This window comes from Amborella trichopoda, chromosome 8 (genome assembly GCF_054954075.1).
Source record: "Amborella trichopoda isolate Santa Cruz 75 chromosome 8, AtrichopodaSantaCruz75HAP2 v2.0, whole genome shotgun sequence".
Lineage (NCBI taxonomy): Eukaryota > Viridiplantae > Streptophyta > Magnoliopsida > Amborellales > Amborellaceae > Amborella > Amborella trichopoda.
In genome coordinates, this window is record NC_142343.1 from 34397618 (window position 1) to 34418609 (window position 20992).

Below are 20992 nucleotides of genomic sequence, written 5' to 3' on the forward strand. Positions count from 1 at the left end.
AAACGACCTCTTTCATTGAAATTTTTGAGGTGGGCGTCTTTTGGAGAATTTTATTTTATTTATTTATTTTTACGTTTTGGAATTCCGAAAAAAGTGGACGGTGATCGAGTTCCTTGGAGATGACGACTAGGGCATTTGGCCTCTACCTCTGTTCCAGTCAGTATCCAATTTCCTCTCAAACAGTATCTTTCGTTTTCGTATCCATCAATTTCCTCTCGTGCTTCTACTTCTTCCCGGATTCTCTCTCTCTCTCTCTCTCTCATTTTTTAAGTAAATTAACAGCAAAGCTTTCTCTCTCTCTCTTGATTCTTTTCATGTCCAAAGTTTCGCTTTCTCTCTCTAGGCCTTTCTCTCCCTACAGCGCTCTCTGTTTATGGGCAGGCTTTCCCTTCTCTCTGTCTCCAGATTCCATAACGTTGCCAAAGTGAAGCCCCCCAAAAGCAGCAGCTCAGCAAAACCCAAATCGAAATTCCCCAAAACAAAACCGTTTCAAGAAGTTCCAATGACTCAGAGTCCACAAAACCATAACAGGTTGCCCCTTTCTGAGGTCGTGGCCGACTGTGTTAAACGATGGTTTCAAGACACCCTTAAAGAAGCAAGAGCAGGCGATAGTTCGATGCAGGTCCTTGTTGGACAGATGTATTACAGTGGCTATGGTATTCCTCGTGATGCCCAAAAGGTGCATATAATATTTCTCTGTTTGTTTGGTTTGATTGTTCTTCCTTTCTCTCTTTTTTTTTTTTTTTTGTTATTTGTGTTTTATATGGTGGATTAATTGTTTTTCTTCTTGTGGGTTTTGTTGGGCTCTTCTTAGTTTTGAATGAGGTTCTTTGGTTTTGTTCTTTTCTTTTGAAGATTATTGGATTTTGTGTTTTTAAAGTTTGTCCTTTCAAAAAGTCGACATCTTTGGGTTTTGGTTTAGTCTCAGTATTTTTCTCTTTTATTTAATCTTTCCTGGTTTTAGTGGCTTTTTGGGTTTTGCGATCCAAGGCAGAGTTGGGGTTTTCTGAATCACGATCTCTTTTGTTGATCTGGGTTCCTTTGGTTATCTATGATCTCGTGGGTTTGTTAATTCATGTTTGAACTTTTAGTTTTCATAATTTTGGATTTTCCATGAAATTTGTAATTTGGGTCGAATTTGGAGGTGATTTGATTTGTCAATATGTGTTGTGATGCTGTAGGGAGATAGTTGAAGTGCGCCTTTTTTGGGTTATGGCTTGGTTTCTTTTATCTTTATCTTTTTAATATTTATTTTTATGGAGGGAATTTTTGTGCCTGTTGATTTTTTGTTTTTTGTCATTAGTTTCTTTAATCTTATATGGGGTTGTGGGTGTCTTAGGGTAGGGCATGGCTCACAAAAGCTTCGAAGAACCGGTCTTCAGTTTGGAAGGTTAGCGACAAGCATCCAGGTTAGCGATAAGAGCATTTTCATCAAATTTAAGTCCATTTCGATTCTTTTCCTTCTTTTGTTGGCTTTTCAGCAATTTTGATTGTCTAACCTTATGCAGGGTACAATGCCAGTGATTCAGATTCAGATGAACAAATAAACGAACAAAAGTAGAGGAGGCTCCTCTTCGTTTACTACTAATGTTGATGTGAGTTATTTAAAAATAAAAAAAATAACTTTGAAGTGAGTTGGATTCTCTCAACTTTATATGCTGGGTAATTGTTTTTTGGGCGATTTGCATCTGCAAGTATCGTCGTCATATTTTACCCGAGATGATATTTTCTTTCATGTTTTCTAATGTATTTGTAATATTTGGGTTCTTTCTTGACTGCATCATTTGCTTTAAGAGTTAAAATATCAAGCTGCTAAAAAGAATGTGACTTTGGTTAAATTCTGCAATTTGTAAACTAGGTTCAACTCAGACAGTGATTCTGAGCGATGTGATCTTCCAATTTCAGACCTTAGTGCCTTACCAAAATGTCTTTAGGTTTGGAACTAATAAAAGAGAGGAATAAAAAGTCGATAGGATTGAGCCCTACAAAATATTTTTTGTGATAGTGAGATAATTTGTCCAAATTTAGTGAACAGTAATGTGGAATTAGCATCTTAAATGAAAAGGTCACGTTTTTGCTTTTAAGTGACACAAGAGAAACATAGGGCTTTTTAGTTTTAAACCTTGATGGATCACTTAATGAGTGCTTCTGCATAATAAAACTCGAAACTTATCTTTTCTGGGTAACTCTCATTATTGAGCCTTGTTGCATGAATCTTTCATTGGTTTATTGTTCTGTGTAACTAACATTTGCTTGACAATTCCTTGTTGAAATTTCATGGATTCTTTGGAATTCCTTAGTGGTTTGTCGTACAAAATTGTCTCCTTTCTTCTTTCCCCTCTCTTATATGTTTCTTAGGCATTCTCCGTCACCTAGGTTAGAAAGATAATGGTTACTGGTTTTTGGAAAAGAACCTTATTTTCTAATGAAGTAAAGAAATAAACAATGTGTTCCTGAATGGGAGAAATGATTTGAGATGTGAGCCACAAAAGTGTGGTTATATCGATTTTTAGAAATGGTGCCATGTAGCTTGTGTTGTAGGGTACTCATATTGAGGGTTTCTATGCATGATTTCTGAGTATGGAAATCTTTTCCCTTTTGTTATATTGCCATCTGTGTTTTGTTTAGCTAGCCCTGGTTAAGCTTTTGTTTGCTTGTAAGATTGAAGTCATTGTTTGATACCTTAATTCTAGGATTAAGGAAGTACTGAATTGGTCGAAATGATTGATGTTTCTGATCACCATGGGGCTGAAAGTGTGTATGCCCCATGAGAAAAATTCCCTAGCTTTAGTATATGGCATCAATTTTAGTTAGTATCTAGTTATATATACGACACAGGCTAGCACATGGTATTTATGAGCTTCACTACCAAAGCCTTCTTTGAACTTGGATGGAAGAATAGAGTACATGATTTTCTTGCTTCTTCTTTTTTTTGTTGATTATGAGTAAGTGATTTACAGTTAGAAATTGCAAAGGAACCAGCAAGGGAACATTGGTTCAGAGCAGGATTTCTATTTCAAGATGTGGTTCCTTTAGCTGAGGTAGTGCGTCAAACGATTTTGGTTTGAAGTGGCTCTATTTAGTAGTTGACGTAATGCTTCCGACTTCTTGTTGTTCCTCTGTTTGGCAATGGCAACACTTAATTTATCATATTGCAAGACATTAAAGCTAACACAGACTATTCCAGCATGCATCATGGCTTCTTAAAATGTTAGTTTGAATCAAGGTATTGAGCTCATAAAATTCAATGTAACCTTCAAGTTATGTTTTTTGTTGCATACAAGTGGGAATTCACTCTTGTGCAGTCTTTAATTCTCCGTAGAAAAATCGGAAATTTTATGCAATTAATTGTTTCTAAAAGGAATCCCCATACTTATACATCTTGTGCTTCCAACTGATGAGATTAATTATTTTTTTTTAAAAAAATTCCCATTACTGATTTGCATTTAGGAAAGATATATTCCTTTTTTCATATCCTTGTCCTTGGAATAATTTCCAAGCACATTGAAGACTAAATCCAAACTCCCATGTGACTTTTGTGTAAGGATATTTAGGCAGTCCTCCTTAGTGTGACCCATCGTCACATATACAAACAACCGAAAAAACTCTTGGGTTCGGGTGTTGACATTCACATAAACATATTTGTGGCTCCTCCAGTTCTAGTTCCCTTTATTTGTAGATCTCAAGAAGATGTTTAGTGGTTCTAATTTGGGTATTGAGAAAACTTGCAAAATATCTATGGTAGAGGGTGCAAGGAAATGCTAGGAATTTTCTAGGAATCACTCTAGGAACCCTGGTTTTAGGGAATGGCTTCCCAGCATGATGTCCCTATGACTAAGCTTCGAATCCATAGGGAACATTACCTCTTGTGATGCAATAGGTACCCTTTGTTTCACACCTGTTTAGGCAAAAACCATTTGGGGGTGTTTTATGACATGCTCTACAACAATGCAAAATGACCATGTAGTCCCTAGCTTAGAAATATGTGATGTTGGTTTCCAGTTGAGTCAGAATATTGGCCATTGAAAATCAGGACATTTGGTGTGGAAATCAAGGCTTTCGTCGGGTCCACTGTGAAGCTACAGTGCCATGAATAGTGCCTTGCAGTGAACTTGACATGTTGGACCAAATGGTGTCCAAATGGCCTAGAATGTAGGAATTGGTGAAAATGTTTGAAATACCATTGTAAAATGTTTTCCCAAATCTCAAGGGGTTTGGAGGTGCCTATAGTGTTGATGTCAAGTTGACCGTGAGCCTATTGCATGGGTATGTTGTCCTCGAGGTTAATTTGCACTTGGGTTTATTTTTTATTTAAAAGGTGGTGCAACTTTCAAAATGGGGCTTATACTAAGTGATTAAGTGATCCAGGCAAAATCCATAGCATTTGGGTGGCATTTTGCCAAATATATCAAGGTCATTGTGAGCAGATAGGAAGGAATAAGGAGCATGTGGTGAACTTGTACTTTTGGGACTACATCTGATCCAATCAGAATGTAATTTGCAAAGGAGGTTTAATACAATAGAGTAAGGTGAGTTGGGCAAAGGTTAGGTAGTTGGGATTGCAATGTTGGAGATTATTGCAAGATGACTTTAGGACATAGCTCGTAAACATGGAATGTGGCGGTGAAGATGCTGATTTTAGTGTTCTATGTTCTAAAATATTGATGAGGGGTGCTAGGAGCTTCAAGATGATATAAGAAGGCTTCTAATGGTGAATTACTATGTTTTGGTGGCTGTAAGATAACTCATGAGAATGGCAGAGATGGGGGGACTTTCCTATTGCTGCAGATTATAGGTCCAGAAGTTGAGAAAAAATAGAAAGATCTTGTTTGAAAGAGGCATGGAAAGATGTTAGAAGAAGTTTCTTGAGGAAAATATATAAATATAGCATATATGGTTGAGATTGAATCACAAATCATTAACCTTCTAAAGGTTTTAACACTTTTGGGAAGGTTGCCTAATTTTTTATTATCGTGAGATATTCAATGTGTTTTGGCATGCGACCACACAATAGAAGTGTGAAAAGTGATTGGTGAGTTGGCTTCACAAGGGATGGATTTGTTGTTTGAGGTGGATGCAGATACAAATAGTGTTTGTTTCTGTGTGCGCGCACGCGTATAGGCATGTGTATGTATATATATGCATGTATTGTTAACTTTAAGTCTCATTGATTGTGCGGTGCATGTGTGGGTGTGGGTGTGGGCGTGGCTGTGGCTGTTTGTGTGTGTGTGTGTGTTGTGTGTATGTCTGTATGTATTTAATTCTCATTGATATGGAAATTTACAAATTTGTGTGAAGTGGTCCCTGGGGCATGTTCAAGTACAGTCATTTTCCTCGGGGGGAAACGCTTCCCACTATCGGCAAAAATTTATATAGAAATAACAACCAATTAGTGTGAGCTACTCATAAAAGGAGACTTGGGAATGTTCAAATGTTGGAGGCGATGGTGATTGGTAGTATGATTGTGGAAGAGATGTTGGAAATCATTCAAAGTGTTTAATGTGTAAGGAGTTTACTTTATGGATGATATCATTCCAATCTATGTGGGCTTTCCTCTTTGTATCAACGCACTGTTCTTCAACAATGAAGACTAGGAACTTGGTTCTCAAGAGACAACAACATTTCTTGAATGAGACATGGCAATTCCCTCGATAAACTTAATGTTGAAAATAATCTGTATCTTTTATTTGTTTTATGGTCAGTAACGAAATCACTCAACTCCCAATGTTATGTATGTTTATTGATCAACTAAAAATCTTTACATCTCCTCCACTTCTGTTTCTCCAAAACATCTCTTCCACTTCTCCTTTCCCTATTCTCTAGGGTTTAGGGGATAGTTCTTCTTGTAGGCTTAATACAGAGAGGTTCTCTCATCAGAAGAGGAGACTGATTGTTCATGGTTCTCCATCACAAAATGATCAAGATCTCTTTCTTAGTTATTTTACTTATTTAAGGCAACACCCATTTTCTTTCTGTGATTGTTCTAGGTGTACAAAGATTTAAATTTTTTTTCTATTTGGACTTGATTTCTTGATTTTCCAGGGTTTTTTAGAGAAGGGTTCTAGGCAGAAGGGGAGAGCAGTGAAAATGGTGGCTCTGAAAAACCCACAGGTTCTCTGTGGGGTGCCCTGTTGTTGGAACCCTAAACCAAAATTAGATGGTATCATAGTATGGCCTTGTGCTACACCCCACAAGGTTGTCTCCAAACACCATTACACGCTTCATCTTTCTCTATATTCTTGCTTTAAAAATTTATTTATTTGGTCCCAGTTTGACATGAACAACCTATTTTTCTAAAGGACGCGGTTTCTATGAGTTCATGTAGAAATGAGTCCCCTCTAAAAAATCAATTTTTGAGATGGATTTTTGGACCCAATTTTTGAGGATATATAATCTCTAACATGGGGATCATGAATATGAAAAAATGAATAAATTTTAAAAATTAAAAATAATAATTTTATGTAGAAAACATTTGGACCGTTAGTTTCAACTTTTTTTAGATGGACCACCCATTTGTATCTATCTTTAAGATGGATGCTTTATACCTTGGGAGACACAAATGTAGAAATGCATCCCCCAACGCATGAAACAATTTTCCTTTGCCAAAATTAAGTGTAGATCCTTGGTAGATATCATAGGGGATGCTGGGTGGTTCCAACCTGTTTTTTCGTTTTTCGCTTTTAAGCCTCAACTCAAAATCCTGTATGAAAAACACCTTGGATACAGGAAATTATGGCAGTGTGGATATCTGTCGGCACACATATATATGATGAATAAATAACTGTATTTTGTAGCATTCCATACTATATTTTTATTTATTCTTTTGGGAGTCAGCAGTGGGATTCGAACCTGGAAAGTCCTTTTGCAACTGTCAACACCATGACCAGTGACCAGATCTCATTCTATATAATTTTTTTTTTTTGAGAAAGTTAACCTTTCATACTATATGATATTGTACTTTACTAAATTTGTTGGTCTTGCGTCCACATTATGTGGATGCTTAGGCCTATCACCCTTGAATGGTTGAGAACTTAGGCCTATCTGATGGCTCCAAAATTGATATTGTATATTATTTTTTAAGTTCTCTTACAAATTTTATTCACATGAAAAGTGGGGCGTACATGCATCTAATAAGGGTGCACCAAATAAAAAAAAATTGATTCAAATAGAAATTTTGCCAGAATACCCAGAAATGTTTCAAGAGTATTTCGTTTATTTTTTATTTGAATTACATTTTATTTTTGTTGGATTCGCCATATAAAGATGCATGTACGCCCCAATTTTTTGTTGGGTGTGCCATAGTCAATCTATTGGAAGGGATGCTTTTGCACACTCTTAAGTGTATATATTATGTAGATGCCTATACTTACTAATGCTATACTGAGAGTAGGGTTTAGGTGTGTCTGGGGATAACTTTGTTTTGACAAATTGTGCACTTTGATATCTAAGTTCCATGGATCTAATGCACGGTAGACTACATCTTATATATTTTTATTTTATTATGTTTGATGTGTATGCAACATTTCAATGTCCGGAAATGCTTGTCATTTTTCTATAAAAGAAAAAAACCTTTGAACTTGTGGTTTAACTTCACCCTTGTGCGACACTTTTTTATTTGTATATATTAAGCTCATGCCATCTTCCTTTTATTCCAATTGATAATATATTTTCTTTTCCTTTCAAAACATTGTTTCATATTAGGAGTTATTTTAACGTCAACACCCCACATTTTCCATAGTGTGAAAAGTTAGAATCCCAGAATTTCCTCTTGTTCCCTACCATGCCCATATATAACTTGCACTTGGGGGTGCTTTATCACATTGTACCCTCTCAAACATTTGCAAGGAATTTGAAGTAGAAGAAGAGGGGCCTTCTTAACCCCACCTCCCCCACCCCCAACAAAAACCTCTTATTTCCTGGAGTTGCATTATGAATAACATCAAATTATAAGTTCTCTATCAAAATTTTCATCATATCTCATTACTGTGTGCATGCCATGACACCTAAGGTGCATCATAGCTGCATCAATGCTATAAGCTGCTATGTAGGTTTTAGTCTATCCTATTCTATAGATACCTGAAAATTTAAGGTCAGCTCAAGCTATAGTTTCCTTTAATACCATAGGTGCCATTCTGATCAATGGGCTCCTCGGTGCATAATTATAAATTTGTTATGTTGAAAGAAGTAGCAGCATTCATATATTAATCCTTTACCTCGATATCTTTAGTACAGCAATCTTTTTAAGCTCCTGCCTGCCTGCTAAAGTAGCTAAATTGATTCCTTTTTCATATGCAGCATGTGATTGTTTCTACTCATTGGAATGTTTCCCAGAAGAGCAGGCTTGGGCTTTGGATATGCTGAGGTTTTACTCATGTATCGGATCAAAAACTATGTTAGCCATGTTCCATTCTGGAATTATCTCTTTTTCTTCCATTGTTGCCATCTTTTGTAAAAAAATTTCATATGCAGCATGTGATTGTTTCTACTCATTGGAATGTTTCCCAGAAGAGCAGGCTTGGGCTTTGGATATGTTGAGGTTTTACTCATGTATCTGATAAAAAACTATGTTAGCCATGTTCCATTCGGGAATTATCTCTGTTTCTTCCATTGTTGCCATCTTTTGTAAAAATTAGCTAATGGTTCAGTGGGTTTATTCACATGCCCAGGCCTTTGGAAAGGAGCCATTATTACGTTTGCTCTCTGTTCTTTTCTTTGGTAAGCTGAAAAGGAGCTCTCCTTTGAGAGAGAGCGGGAGAGAGAACTTATTTGGTTTGCCATTCCATTGATTTTGGTTTTATAATACAGGAAGGTTAGATTGGATTACAATTTTTTAACGTGAGCTTGATAGCTGTGAGAATGTTTATTTTAATGAATCATGCTTCATTGCGCCTGTCTTTTCTCCAATCCCATGGTTTCTCAGGGTTTGATGATGCCCATAATCCCCTGCGAGCAGCTCGAGCCTCGCTTTCCCACTGTCATGACCCCATCAATATGGATTTCAGTTGTTGAGAGAGAGAGAGAGAGAGAGAGAGAATGGATTTCGGCGGTTAGGAGAGAGAGAGAGGATGGATTTCAGCGGTTAGGAGAGAGAGAGGAGCTTACTGAAGCAAGCTCGTTGCGCTTGTCATATGCTTTATAGTGCCATGCGAGCCCTTTCTTCAACATGTGCTCCTAAAACAAATTGATGAGGTATGGATTAACATATGTGCATGAGAGAGAGAGAGAGAGAGAGAGAGAGAGAGAGAGAGAGATTCACTTGGACAAAAATTCCATTGCAGTACAGATCTCCGACCGATCGACCATATCGATCTTCGTCGTAGACGATCACTCTCAAGCTTTTCCCTTGCACCAACTTGGTCAACTCTTCCTTCGCCTCCTTCCCATATGGCATGGCACTCTCTGGTGCATCAATTCCGCTGTAAATTCCCAGTTTACCATTAGAATATTATCCTCATGAATCAAATCGATCCAAAACAAACCAATTCCTCACCAGAGTCGAATTCGATACTTCTTTGCAAGTATTTCCTCTTCATGTGGACCACCAAACACTCTGTACAAGAGTTAACAATTGGAAATTGTGATTTGGTTAAGGGCAAATGGCATCGATTGAAAGCAAAACTTCAGGTTTCAAACTGAGAGTTTATCGAAACTAAAGGAATTAACTGAGAGAAAATTCAACTGAAGTGCATGACAAAGACAGAGGAAATTACCTATATCCGGCATCGACTATTTGCTTTTGTACGGCATCGGCTTCCACGTAGTTTCTCTTAGCACGGGCTGCATGCCTTTGGTTCACAGCTGTGTGAATGGCTTTAGGGACTTGGGATGACCCCTCCGTGTCGACGTAAATGGTGATCGTGTCCCCATCAGCTACACATTTGGCGTCGACCTAGTGCTAGTCGTTGTTACAAATCATAGATCAAAGGGAAAAATGTGCTTGCAATTTGTAGTTGTTTTAAATATTTGAAATTGAAAGGTTTATGGCCTCTCACTGGTAGTGTTTGTAACTCAAACTTCACTTCTCTTGGGGGTGCTGTGGGTTTTGTGGGTTGAACTTGGGCTATTGAGGAGGGAACGGGTAGGCCATAGAATGCTAAAAGACCCTGCAAATGCAATACTTTACATGAGAGAGAGAGAGAGAGGGAGAGGGAGGGAGGGAGTGGGGCCACCTCTACGTCTGCTTTCTGATGTCTCTTCAATGTCGAAACAACAAATTGTGACGCATCACCAGGTGTATTGGGTGGTGATCTGGATTCCTTCCATGCTTCTGATAGTTTTCTATACCTTCAACCATTGCAAATGCAAAGGGAAATTAGCAATTAGGCCAGCCCTGACCCGAGTCCACATAGGGCCGACAAACAAAGAAAAACATGGCTGGCCGGGCCGAACTAGGCCAGCCATGGCCCAGCGCAGCTTGACCCTATGCTCGGGCAGTAGTTGTCCAGCCATGGCCTGGCCCTCATGCCACATTTTTTGGCCTAGGCCTTAATTTTTTAGGACTGGGCTGACCGGGGGAGGCCTAGCCGATTTTCACCCCTATTAGTACTGACAAGAATTAGGAGTGGCAATGGACCTGACCAAACCTTGACGGGAAGACCTGAACTCCAATCTGGGTATGGGTTTAAAATTTGGATACGAAATGTCGGGTCCAGATCCAAAACATAGACCCAAATATTATTTGGGTCCGGGTCTAGTCAGACCCGACCCGGATAATCATGGTATATGTGGGTATTCATAAATGTTGCCAATACGTTTGTTTCTTAGAAATTTCCAGTTATTACATAAAACAGTAAGGAATGTGGGTATTTATAAATGTTGTGCAATATTGTAAATGATGCCACTAATACGTAATATGGGTATATGATGGTGAAAAAAAGGGCAAAAAAAGAAAAAGGAAAAAGTTGATAGTCATAAGGTGGCTATGGACTCGATCCCGTCGAGGACTCGATGGGTAGACCCGATCTCAAGTCGGGTATGAGTTCAAATTTTGGACTTAAAAAGTGTGTCAGAGTCCAAAACCTGGATCTGAATACTATTTGAGTCCGAGTCCAGCCAAACCAGACTCGTTGCTACCCCTAACAAAAATGGCAAGTCCACCCCAATCTCCTTAATCAGATGCACAAACGTGCAAACAAACTATCAACCAATACTTTACATTTTCCCAAATAACGAAAAAAACATGGAAATGAGCATCATCAACCAAGTCTCATAAGATCAAGGCTAATAGTGTCTCTCTAAAGTAGTTGGGGTTCCTCGGTCATTTCCACTAAAGAGCATGGCCGCCCAAAGCACCATTTTCAATATCAACGGAAACAGCGTGTATTGAAACCAGGTCCTGAAAATGACCGAAATACCCTCTAGTACAACTTCCCATTTCCCAGCTATAAGAGAATCTAAATTTAGAGGATTAAATACTGTAATCACAAAATTAAAGGAGAGGGGAGGGATAGCTAAAATATTTTATGTGAAACTAGAGGTAATTGGGGGAGAGATGCTTACCAGTTAGCTTGTGCCTTCTTCGAGGAGACAACGTGCTGACTTAATCCTTCAGGGACCTTCAAAAATTGCAAATTACCATTTGATTGAGCTCACGTAACTAATTGGTGGTAAATTAAGTGTGTGAATGACCAGAAAGTAGTTGAGGCTGTATGGTAACTAAGAAAATAACACTTTTCCTGTCTAGAAAAGGGGAAAATCATGGAAATTTGGAGCCCTTCATTTCTCTCCATTTCCACGTTTTTTCGGATTCTTGGGGAAACTAAACTGGCGACCGATTTCTCATAAAAAAAGATCCCCTCGTCCCCCTTTTTTATTTTTTTCTAACCTCACCATCTCTCTTCCCCCTTAATCTCTCTTTGCCCAAGATTTTTTTCGTTTTCAGAGGTTATTAAATAAGAATACTCAGCTTCCAGCCAGAGTTTTCTACATCTACTTTTCTTTTAGACTTGTAGTTTACCATATATTTTCTTGGAAAATAGTTTTCTCAAATACGCCCTAAACAACTTACCCAAAAAAAATACACCAACCCTCAAAATAATCAATTGTCGATGGTGAATTTGGATGAATTCATATCCCATAGATGTCATTAACTAGTAATTGAATATAGAGAAGCATTCATTGAACTTGTACATGGAGATGAAGAAGAAGAAGAAAAGGAACCTGGGTTGTGGCATCAAAGTGGGAGATATCACGGGCAAGAGCATGAAGACCTGAGTGATGGGGGGGCTCGGGCTCTTCTTCGGGTTTGCAACAATTCCCACACAGAAATCTGAGAGCGTTTCCCATGATGAGAGAGAAGATGAAGAGGGGATATCAAAGATTGGATCCAACAGGATGGTTTTCAAGAGGTTGGGGATGAGAGAGAACAGCCCTTTGATGCTTTGAAGGATGGCGATTACAGAGATTTAATCTCTCCCTGAGGATTTTTTATGTTAAAGTCTGAAGGATGGCCACTAGAGAGAGATTTAATTTCTCTTTCAGGATTTTTTATGTCAAAAACTTCAAATAAAAGAGGGATTTTTTTTCTTCTATCCCCCGTTAGGCCTAAGAAAAGATGGCATATTGGTTGACCAATGGGATGGCAGATGTGAACGTGGCAATGTTTGATTGGTTAGGCATTTAAAGAGCTTAATTTTAACATGACATGGCATTTTTGTAAAAAATGTATGTATTTTTTTTTTTAGTAAGCTTAGGAAAGAGAATTTGGACTCACGGAAATGAATGGCGTGAGAAGGGAGGAAAGCATCGGGTTCTTTAGGATTTTAAAAGTGGGGTTTTCGCTTTCAAAATATGGTTTGCACGTGCATGAGTATGGAAAAGAATTCATTTTTTTTCTTTTTTAATGAAAAATACGTGAATAGGTATACCACTCTAGAAAATACAAGTAAAACTTCACTTCAAAATTCACCAAAAATTGTGTCTAAAAACTTTCAAATTAATCATTCTTTCAAACATTAAAAATTATGTATATTGTAACACATTATCTAGACCATCCATTTCACAGAAAAAAATAAGTGTTAGTGGATCCATAAGATCTATACTACTTTTTAGCTTTGAATTTCATAGTAGTCGTTGGAAAATTATTTCAGAGCCATTATGGAGATTTCCAATGCACAAAATGCTTCCCAGACAAAGATTCGAGATGATGCGTTATTGTGTTTTCATTAAAACCTAGGCCTTATAGAAACTGGATCCTTTTTGAATTTTTAAAAAATGTTATTATTTGAATTTTCATAAGCATGTGGTTTCCTATTTTTCTATTGGGCAAGCTTTGTATGCTTCCCCTACAGCATAAAACTTATATACTTCTCCTTATCCAACCGTCCATTCTGAATGGAGGGCTAAGATTTCCTTAATCACAATGTCATGTCTCTACACTATTTTTTTTTTTCTATAAACTATTTTGACACCAAATTTTGAACTCTAATCCTCAATTAAATTCGCTCTTGTAAAAAAATATAAAAAAATATTTCCAATAAAATAAAATGATCAAAATACCCTTAAAAGATTCAAGGGATATTTTGGTCATTATATTTTATCGAAAAATTATTTTTAATATTTTTATAGGTACGACCCAATGACAAGATGACATGTACCAACTTTCATATTCATATAATATGTATAAAATAAAAAATAAAAAAAAAATACTTTGAGACGTCGGATCTAAAATCAAACGGTGAGTGACTCTCTTGATCAAAATTAGACGGCTGGATAGTAAGGGAAGCATAGATCTTCTATGCTATAGGGGAAGTATAGAAACGTTTCCCTTTTCTATTTTCGTAGATCCATTATCATATGTTGAAACAAAATTACAGTTGTTTACCTAATCTATTTTTATTGTTTTTAATTTCATTATAGTTTTGTGCTTGGGTTTTCTTTGGCTGCACTAGTGGGGTTTCTTGGGTGAAATGCACCGGTTGTATTAGTTTAATTGTAGAATTTGCAATATTTAGGAAAGTAATGTATATAATGACCATACCACATGTTTCCTCTCTCACATGACAACTGTTTGGAATTTGTATCCCCCCATCTTTCATATGGTTTTTTCTTTTGCATTCCTTGGGGATTTTCTTTGCTTTTGGGATGCTATTTTGAAATTTTCATATTATCTCCTTTAATGTCCCAAGGATGATGTGATGATAGTCATCTTTTACTTGCCATTTAGTTTAGTTTATTGTGATATGACCCAAAATTAGAGTGGGAAATGAAATAACTTCATTTGGAACCGAATTGTTGGGCCTTTTGATTATGAAACTGGTCTAGGAATTTATTATTAAACTTCTTATGGAGCTTTAGAACTCTTGATCTTCAAGCCAACTATGGATTGTTGAATTGCCACATGATTACTTTCCAAATCTCACTCACAAAAGCACCTCACTCACAAAAGCACATGTAATAGAAGAGATGATCATGATGTTCAATCTCGTAGTAATCCGGTTTTTGTACTCTGTTAGCCGTTGCTACCTATATAAACTAAGGGGCCCTGGGATTTATTGGTTTTCCTTTTGGCAACACAAACGCTAATAAGTTTATGAGCACTTGTTGTTGCAATTTCTTTGTATTCATTCAACACATTTGAGCTTATCTTCACCAATAGTCTGACAATGGCTGCCGATTTTCAGAAATTTGTGGTCATCAAAATGTCATCCCCGAGTGAAATGGTTCTCTTGGTTGGCCCATTCACTATCGATTACCACTCTCTCTCCTACAGCAGCGTGGGATAGCCATGGCTCATCCTGTACGCCCTTTTTGTAAAATCAATGACGATAGTCCTTGCAATCTACTTTTCCTCTGTGATTTTTCACATGTTATATGAAGATCTTTTGCATGGCGGTGTACTAAGCACTTTATTTATGGCTCTTCTATTCCTATTGTCTTGATAAGTTGGTTATCTTTCAGAGTCAAATCCATGGATTCTTCAATATTTAGACTTCTTTTTTCTTCACAACTATTTGGTTTTTATAGGTAGAACGCAATCAGAGGCTTTCCCATTCAAGTTTAACAAGGAGGGAACAATTACTTCAACAGATTAGTTCTCATATTCAGAAGTTAGCTGCTGCTAAGTCCTAGGCATTTCATGTGTCAAAAAATCAATCATTGATAAATACATATATTTCAAAAAATCAATCATTGAAAAATAGTATTTGCCATCATATTTCTCCACCTCAAATAAAACACTCGTACTTTGTCATGTGCTTTTCTTCAACCAAATGCACAAACACTATCTTTGTCCTGAAACATGCGCTCTGAAGCCACTTGTTAGGATTTAAGAACTCTCTTAGATGCTGAAATAAGAATCCTAAAAGTTAGATCCCACTAAGATCGTGTACTTATCCAGCTCGAAACAAAATAGGAGAGAGCACGAATCATAATATGATAAATAAAGCATGAAACACACTCCAGACACAAAGATTTACGTGGTTCACCCCAAGAGGGCTATATCCATGGGTACGACTAACTGAAATCCATTATACTAATGAAAGTTACATTATAATTTTTGAGACATAGAGTTACTTTTCTAACTCTTGACAAAACTCAGTCGAGCAAACCCTTTTAAACCACTCTCTTGATCAAGCCGATCTATTATCTTTATTCAACAACTAAACCGCAATCTAGAAAGAGACTCATCTCTCATCTCTATTCCATAGTTAAACCGTTGTCCCCTTGAGAGCAACCCAAATTTTCTCTCACTAAAAAGGGAAATAAATCTTCATTAGAACTACTTTTCTACAAGAAATCATTCTCTCAATCTATATAAGGCATATCCAAAGTGTTTTTCTTCATAGGAAGCTCTATTCTCTCTAAGGGGAGGCATTTCCTCTAATGCAGAAGCGGCCAACCTCTCTCCTTAAAGGAAACCACCTTTCTCATAAGGTGACCTAAATATGGAACACTTATTTTTTTCTCTTTCATCATATATATAAAAAGTTAGGAGTCCACACTATGTAAGAAACATCCTATGGGTGTTACATATATCTCAAAATCAAAAGATATTTCCTAGAGTCCTAATCTTTTCCGATTTCTATTTCTTTTAGGAAACTTATCAATGTCAATTCCAATCCCACATAATATGGAATTTAATCATGTTGGTGATATTTTGATATCACCATATCCAACATTATGAAAATATCTTTTTGAAGTAGACTTCTTTATATAGCTTAAAATGGGGTATATTCTTCATGTATTGATTGTTATTAGAGCTTTGAGGTCTATACATTGTGATGTCATCACATACATCTATCAAAAAAGTATGCAAATCGAATAATTGAGAGACTAAAAAAGATGTGCCAAAAAATTTACGAAAAATAATGCAAGTTTTACAATATCTATTAACCAAATCACAACATGGAGAACAGAATATGAAGAGGAGGGGAAAAAAAAAAAAAAAACTTATTACCAAATCAAGCTTTGGTCACACATCACAACATGTTTCAAAAGTTTCACATATTCAAATTTTCCAACATTCGAAATTAATACATTCGAAAGAACTTACGTATGGCACCAATAGGCGATAAGATGAGAGAAATAAGACTTAGTTGGGCTGGCTATGTACAGTGGAGACTCATTGCAGCACCTGTTAGGATATGCATGTTAGTTCAAATAGAAACCTCAAAAAAGGCAAGTGGGTGGGCCCAAAAAGACATGGTTGGAAGTAGTGAGAAAAATATGTGAACTTATAACCTCACTAAAGATATAACTCTTGATAGAGTAGAATAGAGGACCGGAATTCGTATAGCCGATCCCAAATAATTGAAAAAAATGTTTTGAGGATGATGATGATGATTGATGATTTCCCCTCTTTGTCACATCAAGAGACCCTTTGTAATAGTTGTTTCCAAGATTTCATTCTCCTCCCACTTGTAAGATGAGGAAGTCCGAAAATTTTCTATCTCAAACTGGGGGTTAAGGATTTCCAAGGCCTAGTCCCTTGTGGTTTCTTTCCTACGTAACTCGTTCAAGGAGGCCTCATTTACACTTGGGCTTTATGGTTTATTTATGTTTTAACCAACTTTGTTTTTTGTGTTATTTGTTTTTTTAACTTTTGACACCTCTATACTTAGGAAATCATAGAATGACACCATTTACCTTTGGTAAAAGGTGGTCACATTAATCTTGACCATTTGATGTAAAATTAGGTGGCTGTAAGTATTCTATTGACTAAGCTTAAACTTTAAAAGAAATTTTATCGAACCTTGTAAACACATCTAAGTTATCAAATTTCACATCAAATGGTTGTGAGTAATTATGACCACCTTGTATCAAAAGTAAATGATCTCATTGTATAAAATCCCCTTATATTTTCATTTTTCTTTTTTTTTGTTATCGTGTCTTTTTCACTCTTACATTTTGTTTTGGACCCGGTTTCTATGAAGCCAAGCCCACATATGTAGAAATGTGGGCTTCTTAATATCTATTTTGAGATGGATTTTAAGAAATGTGGGTTTCTTAATAACTCTATTTTGAGATGGCTTTTAAGACTTAACTTTTAAGAACATGTAATCTCTAATATGGAGTTCCTTAATATGAAAAAATAAATAAAATTGAAAAACTAAAAATATTATTTCTAACTAGAAAACATTTGGACCGTTAGTTTCATTGTTTTTAGATGAAACACCTACTTGCATCCATCTTTAAGATGGATGGTTTACACATTCTAGACCACATATGTGGAAATGCGGTCCTGCCTCGTATGAAACAATTGTCCTTTTGTTTATCCCGAAATCTTGTAATTTAGTTCCTTTTTTTATTTCTTTACAATTTATGCTAGATTTTTTTTTTTTTTTTTTCATACCTAGATTTTTATTTGTTTTTTTTTTTTTTTTCTATTCCATAATGTTATCTTGCTTCTTAAAATTTTTGAATGATCTCCTCCGAAGGTTGGATTTTGGAATGGTCCTTCTAGTTGGACATATTGGAAAGGTGGCATTGAAAAACAAGGTAACGGATTTGTCGCATTGACGTGAACAGAATTATGAAGGTCTGATGGGGAAGTTCTTCTCGTGTTATATGTAAGTTTTTTTCGTGTTTTTACTCGAGCTCGTATCTTGGCTTATACTATTTCTACACATTTTCTTCGATGTATGGTCATTGTTTAGTGCATTATTGTTTACTCCCCCGGAAGAACAATAGCGACCGATTTATTTAAGGAAAAAGTTTACATAAGGTTACAACCTTAACATGTAGAATTACATATGCACCTCAGAAATCCATCGGAAAATGTTGTTATGATGTTGAAAAACCCTCTAATTGATCATCTCAACATCGATATGTGTGAATATGAAAAAAAAGAGAAAAGGATTCTTAGTTTTAGAAATAGTGCATCTTGCAACACATTATCCATTTTCAAGATTTTCATATGTTTATAGATCTACTTGATTTTAACTTTTTTGGAGTTTAAAATTTTATAATTAGATATGAAAATAGATTTTTATAAAGCTATTATAAAGATTTTCAGTATTGAAACCACATTTCTTAACACTATTTGAAGGTGCACTTTACTTTATTGTTCAGAGCCTCGGCTCTATACAAATCGCACCTTTATTTATAAGGAGAAAGTATATATAGTACTTCACATCACTGATTCAGATAAAAAGGCCCATTTGCTACACATCACTAATACAGATAAAAAGGCTCATTTTCTTTGGGGCTTCCACCAAATGATTTCCTAAGTAGGACTAAATTGCATTTTTGACCGAGTTAGCCACTTAAAATGGCTTGGAGATTAATGAGTACTGAATATGCATAGCAAAAGAAAAAAAAGCAATTTGGGGATTTTTCTAACTTAAAATTTTTCAAAACATCTTTGATTTACCTTATGATCATAGCTAATTTTTTTTTTAAAATAATTCTGAGCTCCAAACAAATCATATAGATCTAAGCATGCGTCACTTAGGCAACTAAGAATCAATGTTGAGGTGAATTGATTTGGAGCACCTTGTGACATTCAAATTAATAGATTGGTCCTCCACGGGGATAATATGGTTATTGAGTTTCTTTATATTAATCTTAGAGTGTTACAAAACGACTAGAGAATTTTGGATCCATCAAACCCCTAATTAGGTGTTTGACCCATAGGAAAAGTTAACAATTTCAACATATTGGACCCCATAATCTTTTTCCTTAATCGAATCAAGAGATGTTTTGTTATAACGGTTTAACATCTTGAGGTTTTTATCTCTTGCCCTGCCTTTGAAGCTAAGAAGAATATCTCTAGCAATTGAAACTAAGCTCTAGAACCTACAAAAAGCATCAAAAAAAGTTTTTCTATAGGGGTGTTATCTATATAATGTGTCGATCCTAAATAATTGAAGTAATATACATCTAAGAACTTTGTTGGAAGATGTAGTTTGGTGTTGGAAATTTTTATCCTGAGAATCTATTTGTTGGAAGATGTAGTTTGGTGTTGGAAATTTTTATCCTGAGAATCTATTTTTATATGTAAGTCTGAAATTAAAGCTTCAAAAGTGGTACATATTGAACAGATTTATAAAAACTTGAAAATATGATAAATGAACATTCAATATAGTATGCTACAAGATAAACTATTTTTAAGATTTGAAATCTTTTTTTTTTTTTTTTTTGCATATCTATACATTTTGATGGAGATGATCAATTGGATGATTTTCTAACATCGAATAACTTTTGGGTTTTTGAAGTTTGCCTTACTTCTATGTTATAAAGTATGTGGCTTATATAATGTTTTTTATATAAGATATAATTATTTCATATTGCATCCCGATGCTACCCTAGAATGGGTGTTAACGAGGTAGGGAGCCCGTGCTCGAAAATTTAATCCATGATGACAAGGTCTATGATCGGTCCAACCCCTAAAAACTTGGCTTGCGACTGACCAGGCCTTATATTAAAAAAAGGGGAGCAGAAGAACTCATTTTGGATCGTGTGAGAAGATCATTTTAGGATAAACTCTCTTGTAGACCATGAGAGAGAGAGAGTATAATTATTATATTTTTAGTTTTATTATTAATTTTTTAATTTGTTTATTTTATTTTCCCTCTTCCCTAAGAAATGATTAGTACCAGAGTTTCAAAAAATCTATCAATCACAATGACACCAAAACCTACTTTCACAATTGAGGATATATTGTCATAAATCATGGAGCTTGTGAACCAATAAATTAAAGAGAGCATAACTTAAGCCATGGAAGATTTTCAAGTTTAAAACTTCAGAATTCAGGGAGAGATCAACAAATAAATCAATGGTTGCAAAGATTAGAAAATACTGATCGTGGAGAAGAGGGTGCACACAATCACATAGATCCGACGATAAAATTTCGCCTTAAAAATGAATCAAGCTCCATGACTGACTCAAGATGCTAATCCTAAATGTAATGAGCAGTTTTGGAGGCAATACCCAAGACCTATAGAGCATCCATGAGATCTCGGGGTTAGTGTTGATCTCCCTAAGTATCATAGTAAATTCCACATAGAGGTTTTATTGATTGGTTGCGTTTAGCTAAAGGTTTTTTTGAATGGCCAGAATTACCAAAAGAGCATAAAGCTAAATTTGTTGCAACTGAACCATATGGGCATGTTGTGGCCTGGTGGAAATAATTTTGTAGTGAAAAAGAAAAAAATTTCTGATTGGTAAAATATAAAGACGAAGTTGGAAGAAAGTTACGTTCTGTGGATCATGAGCGACTTATTTCAGGACCTCCAAAATATCCATCAAAATGAGAAGAAAGTAGAGGACTACACTATAAAATTTGGAAGACTTGTGGTCTGAAACACTACTTTCAAGAGCCTGAAGGACAAAAGTTGCTCGTTATGTTTGATGGGCTCCAATCATCTATTAAGGATCAGGGTTTTCCACACCGGATATGCACCTAAGTGAAGTACTGATAAGCGATTCCTTACCTAGAAGGAGGTTTCCCACTACTAAAAACTTAACGAAGAAAAGAATGATTTTTCTATTCCTTACCTAGAAAGAAGTTTCCCACCACTAAAAATTTAACGAAGAAAATAATGATTTTTCT

The 20992-nt window shown here is 36.0% G+C and overlaps 2 protein-coding genes across 3 annotated transcripts; one reads left to right on the forward strand and one right to left on the reverse strand.

Moving 5' to 3' along the window:
* Positions 1 to 87: 87 nt before the first annotated feature.
* On the forward strand, positions 88 to 8607 carry LOC18423503 (uncharacterized). Its single transcript, XM_006828104.4, has 4 exons — positions 88 to 679; positions 1340 to 1409; positions 1509 to 1595; positions 8296 to 8607. The coding sequence occupies exons 1-3, from the start codon at positions 374 to 376 to the stop codon at positions 1559 to 1561; spliced, it is 429 nt and encodes a 142-aa protein (XP_006828167.3). The 5' UTR covers positions 88 to 373; the 3' UTR covers positions 1562 to 1595; positions 8296 to 8607.
* Positions 8608 to 8762: 155 nt separating this feature from the next.
* LOC18423502 (putative 38.1 kDa protein) lies at positions 8763 to 12545 on the reverse strand. 2 transcript variants are annotated; one of them, XM_011628821.3, is made up of 9 exons: positions 12160 to 12540; positions 11500 to 11555; positions 10170 to 10284; positions 9993 to 10103; positions 9711 to 9889; positions 9491 to 9550; positions 9257 to 9416; positions 9103 to 9171; positions 8763 to 8972 (listed from the first exon to the last, which is right to left on the reverse strand). In XM_011628821.3, exons 1-9 carry the CDS (start codon positions 12283 to 12285, stop codon positions 8874 to 8876), a joined length of 975 nt encoding a protein of 324 aa, XP_011627123.2. In that variant the 5' UTR covers positions 12286 to 12540; the 3' UTR covers positions 8763 to 8873. The 2 variants fall into 2 exon arrangements, with proteins under 2 accessions (XP_011627123.2, XP_088730343.1); XM_088874217.1 differs by having other exon boundaries at positions 9993 to 10284; positions 12160 to 12545.
* Positions 12546 to 20992: the final 8447 nt, after the last annotated feature.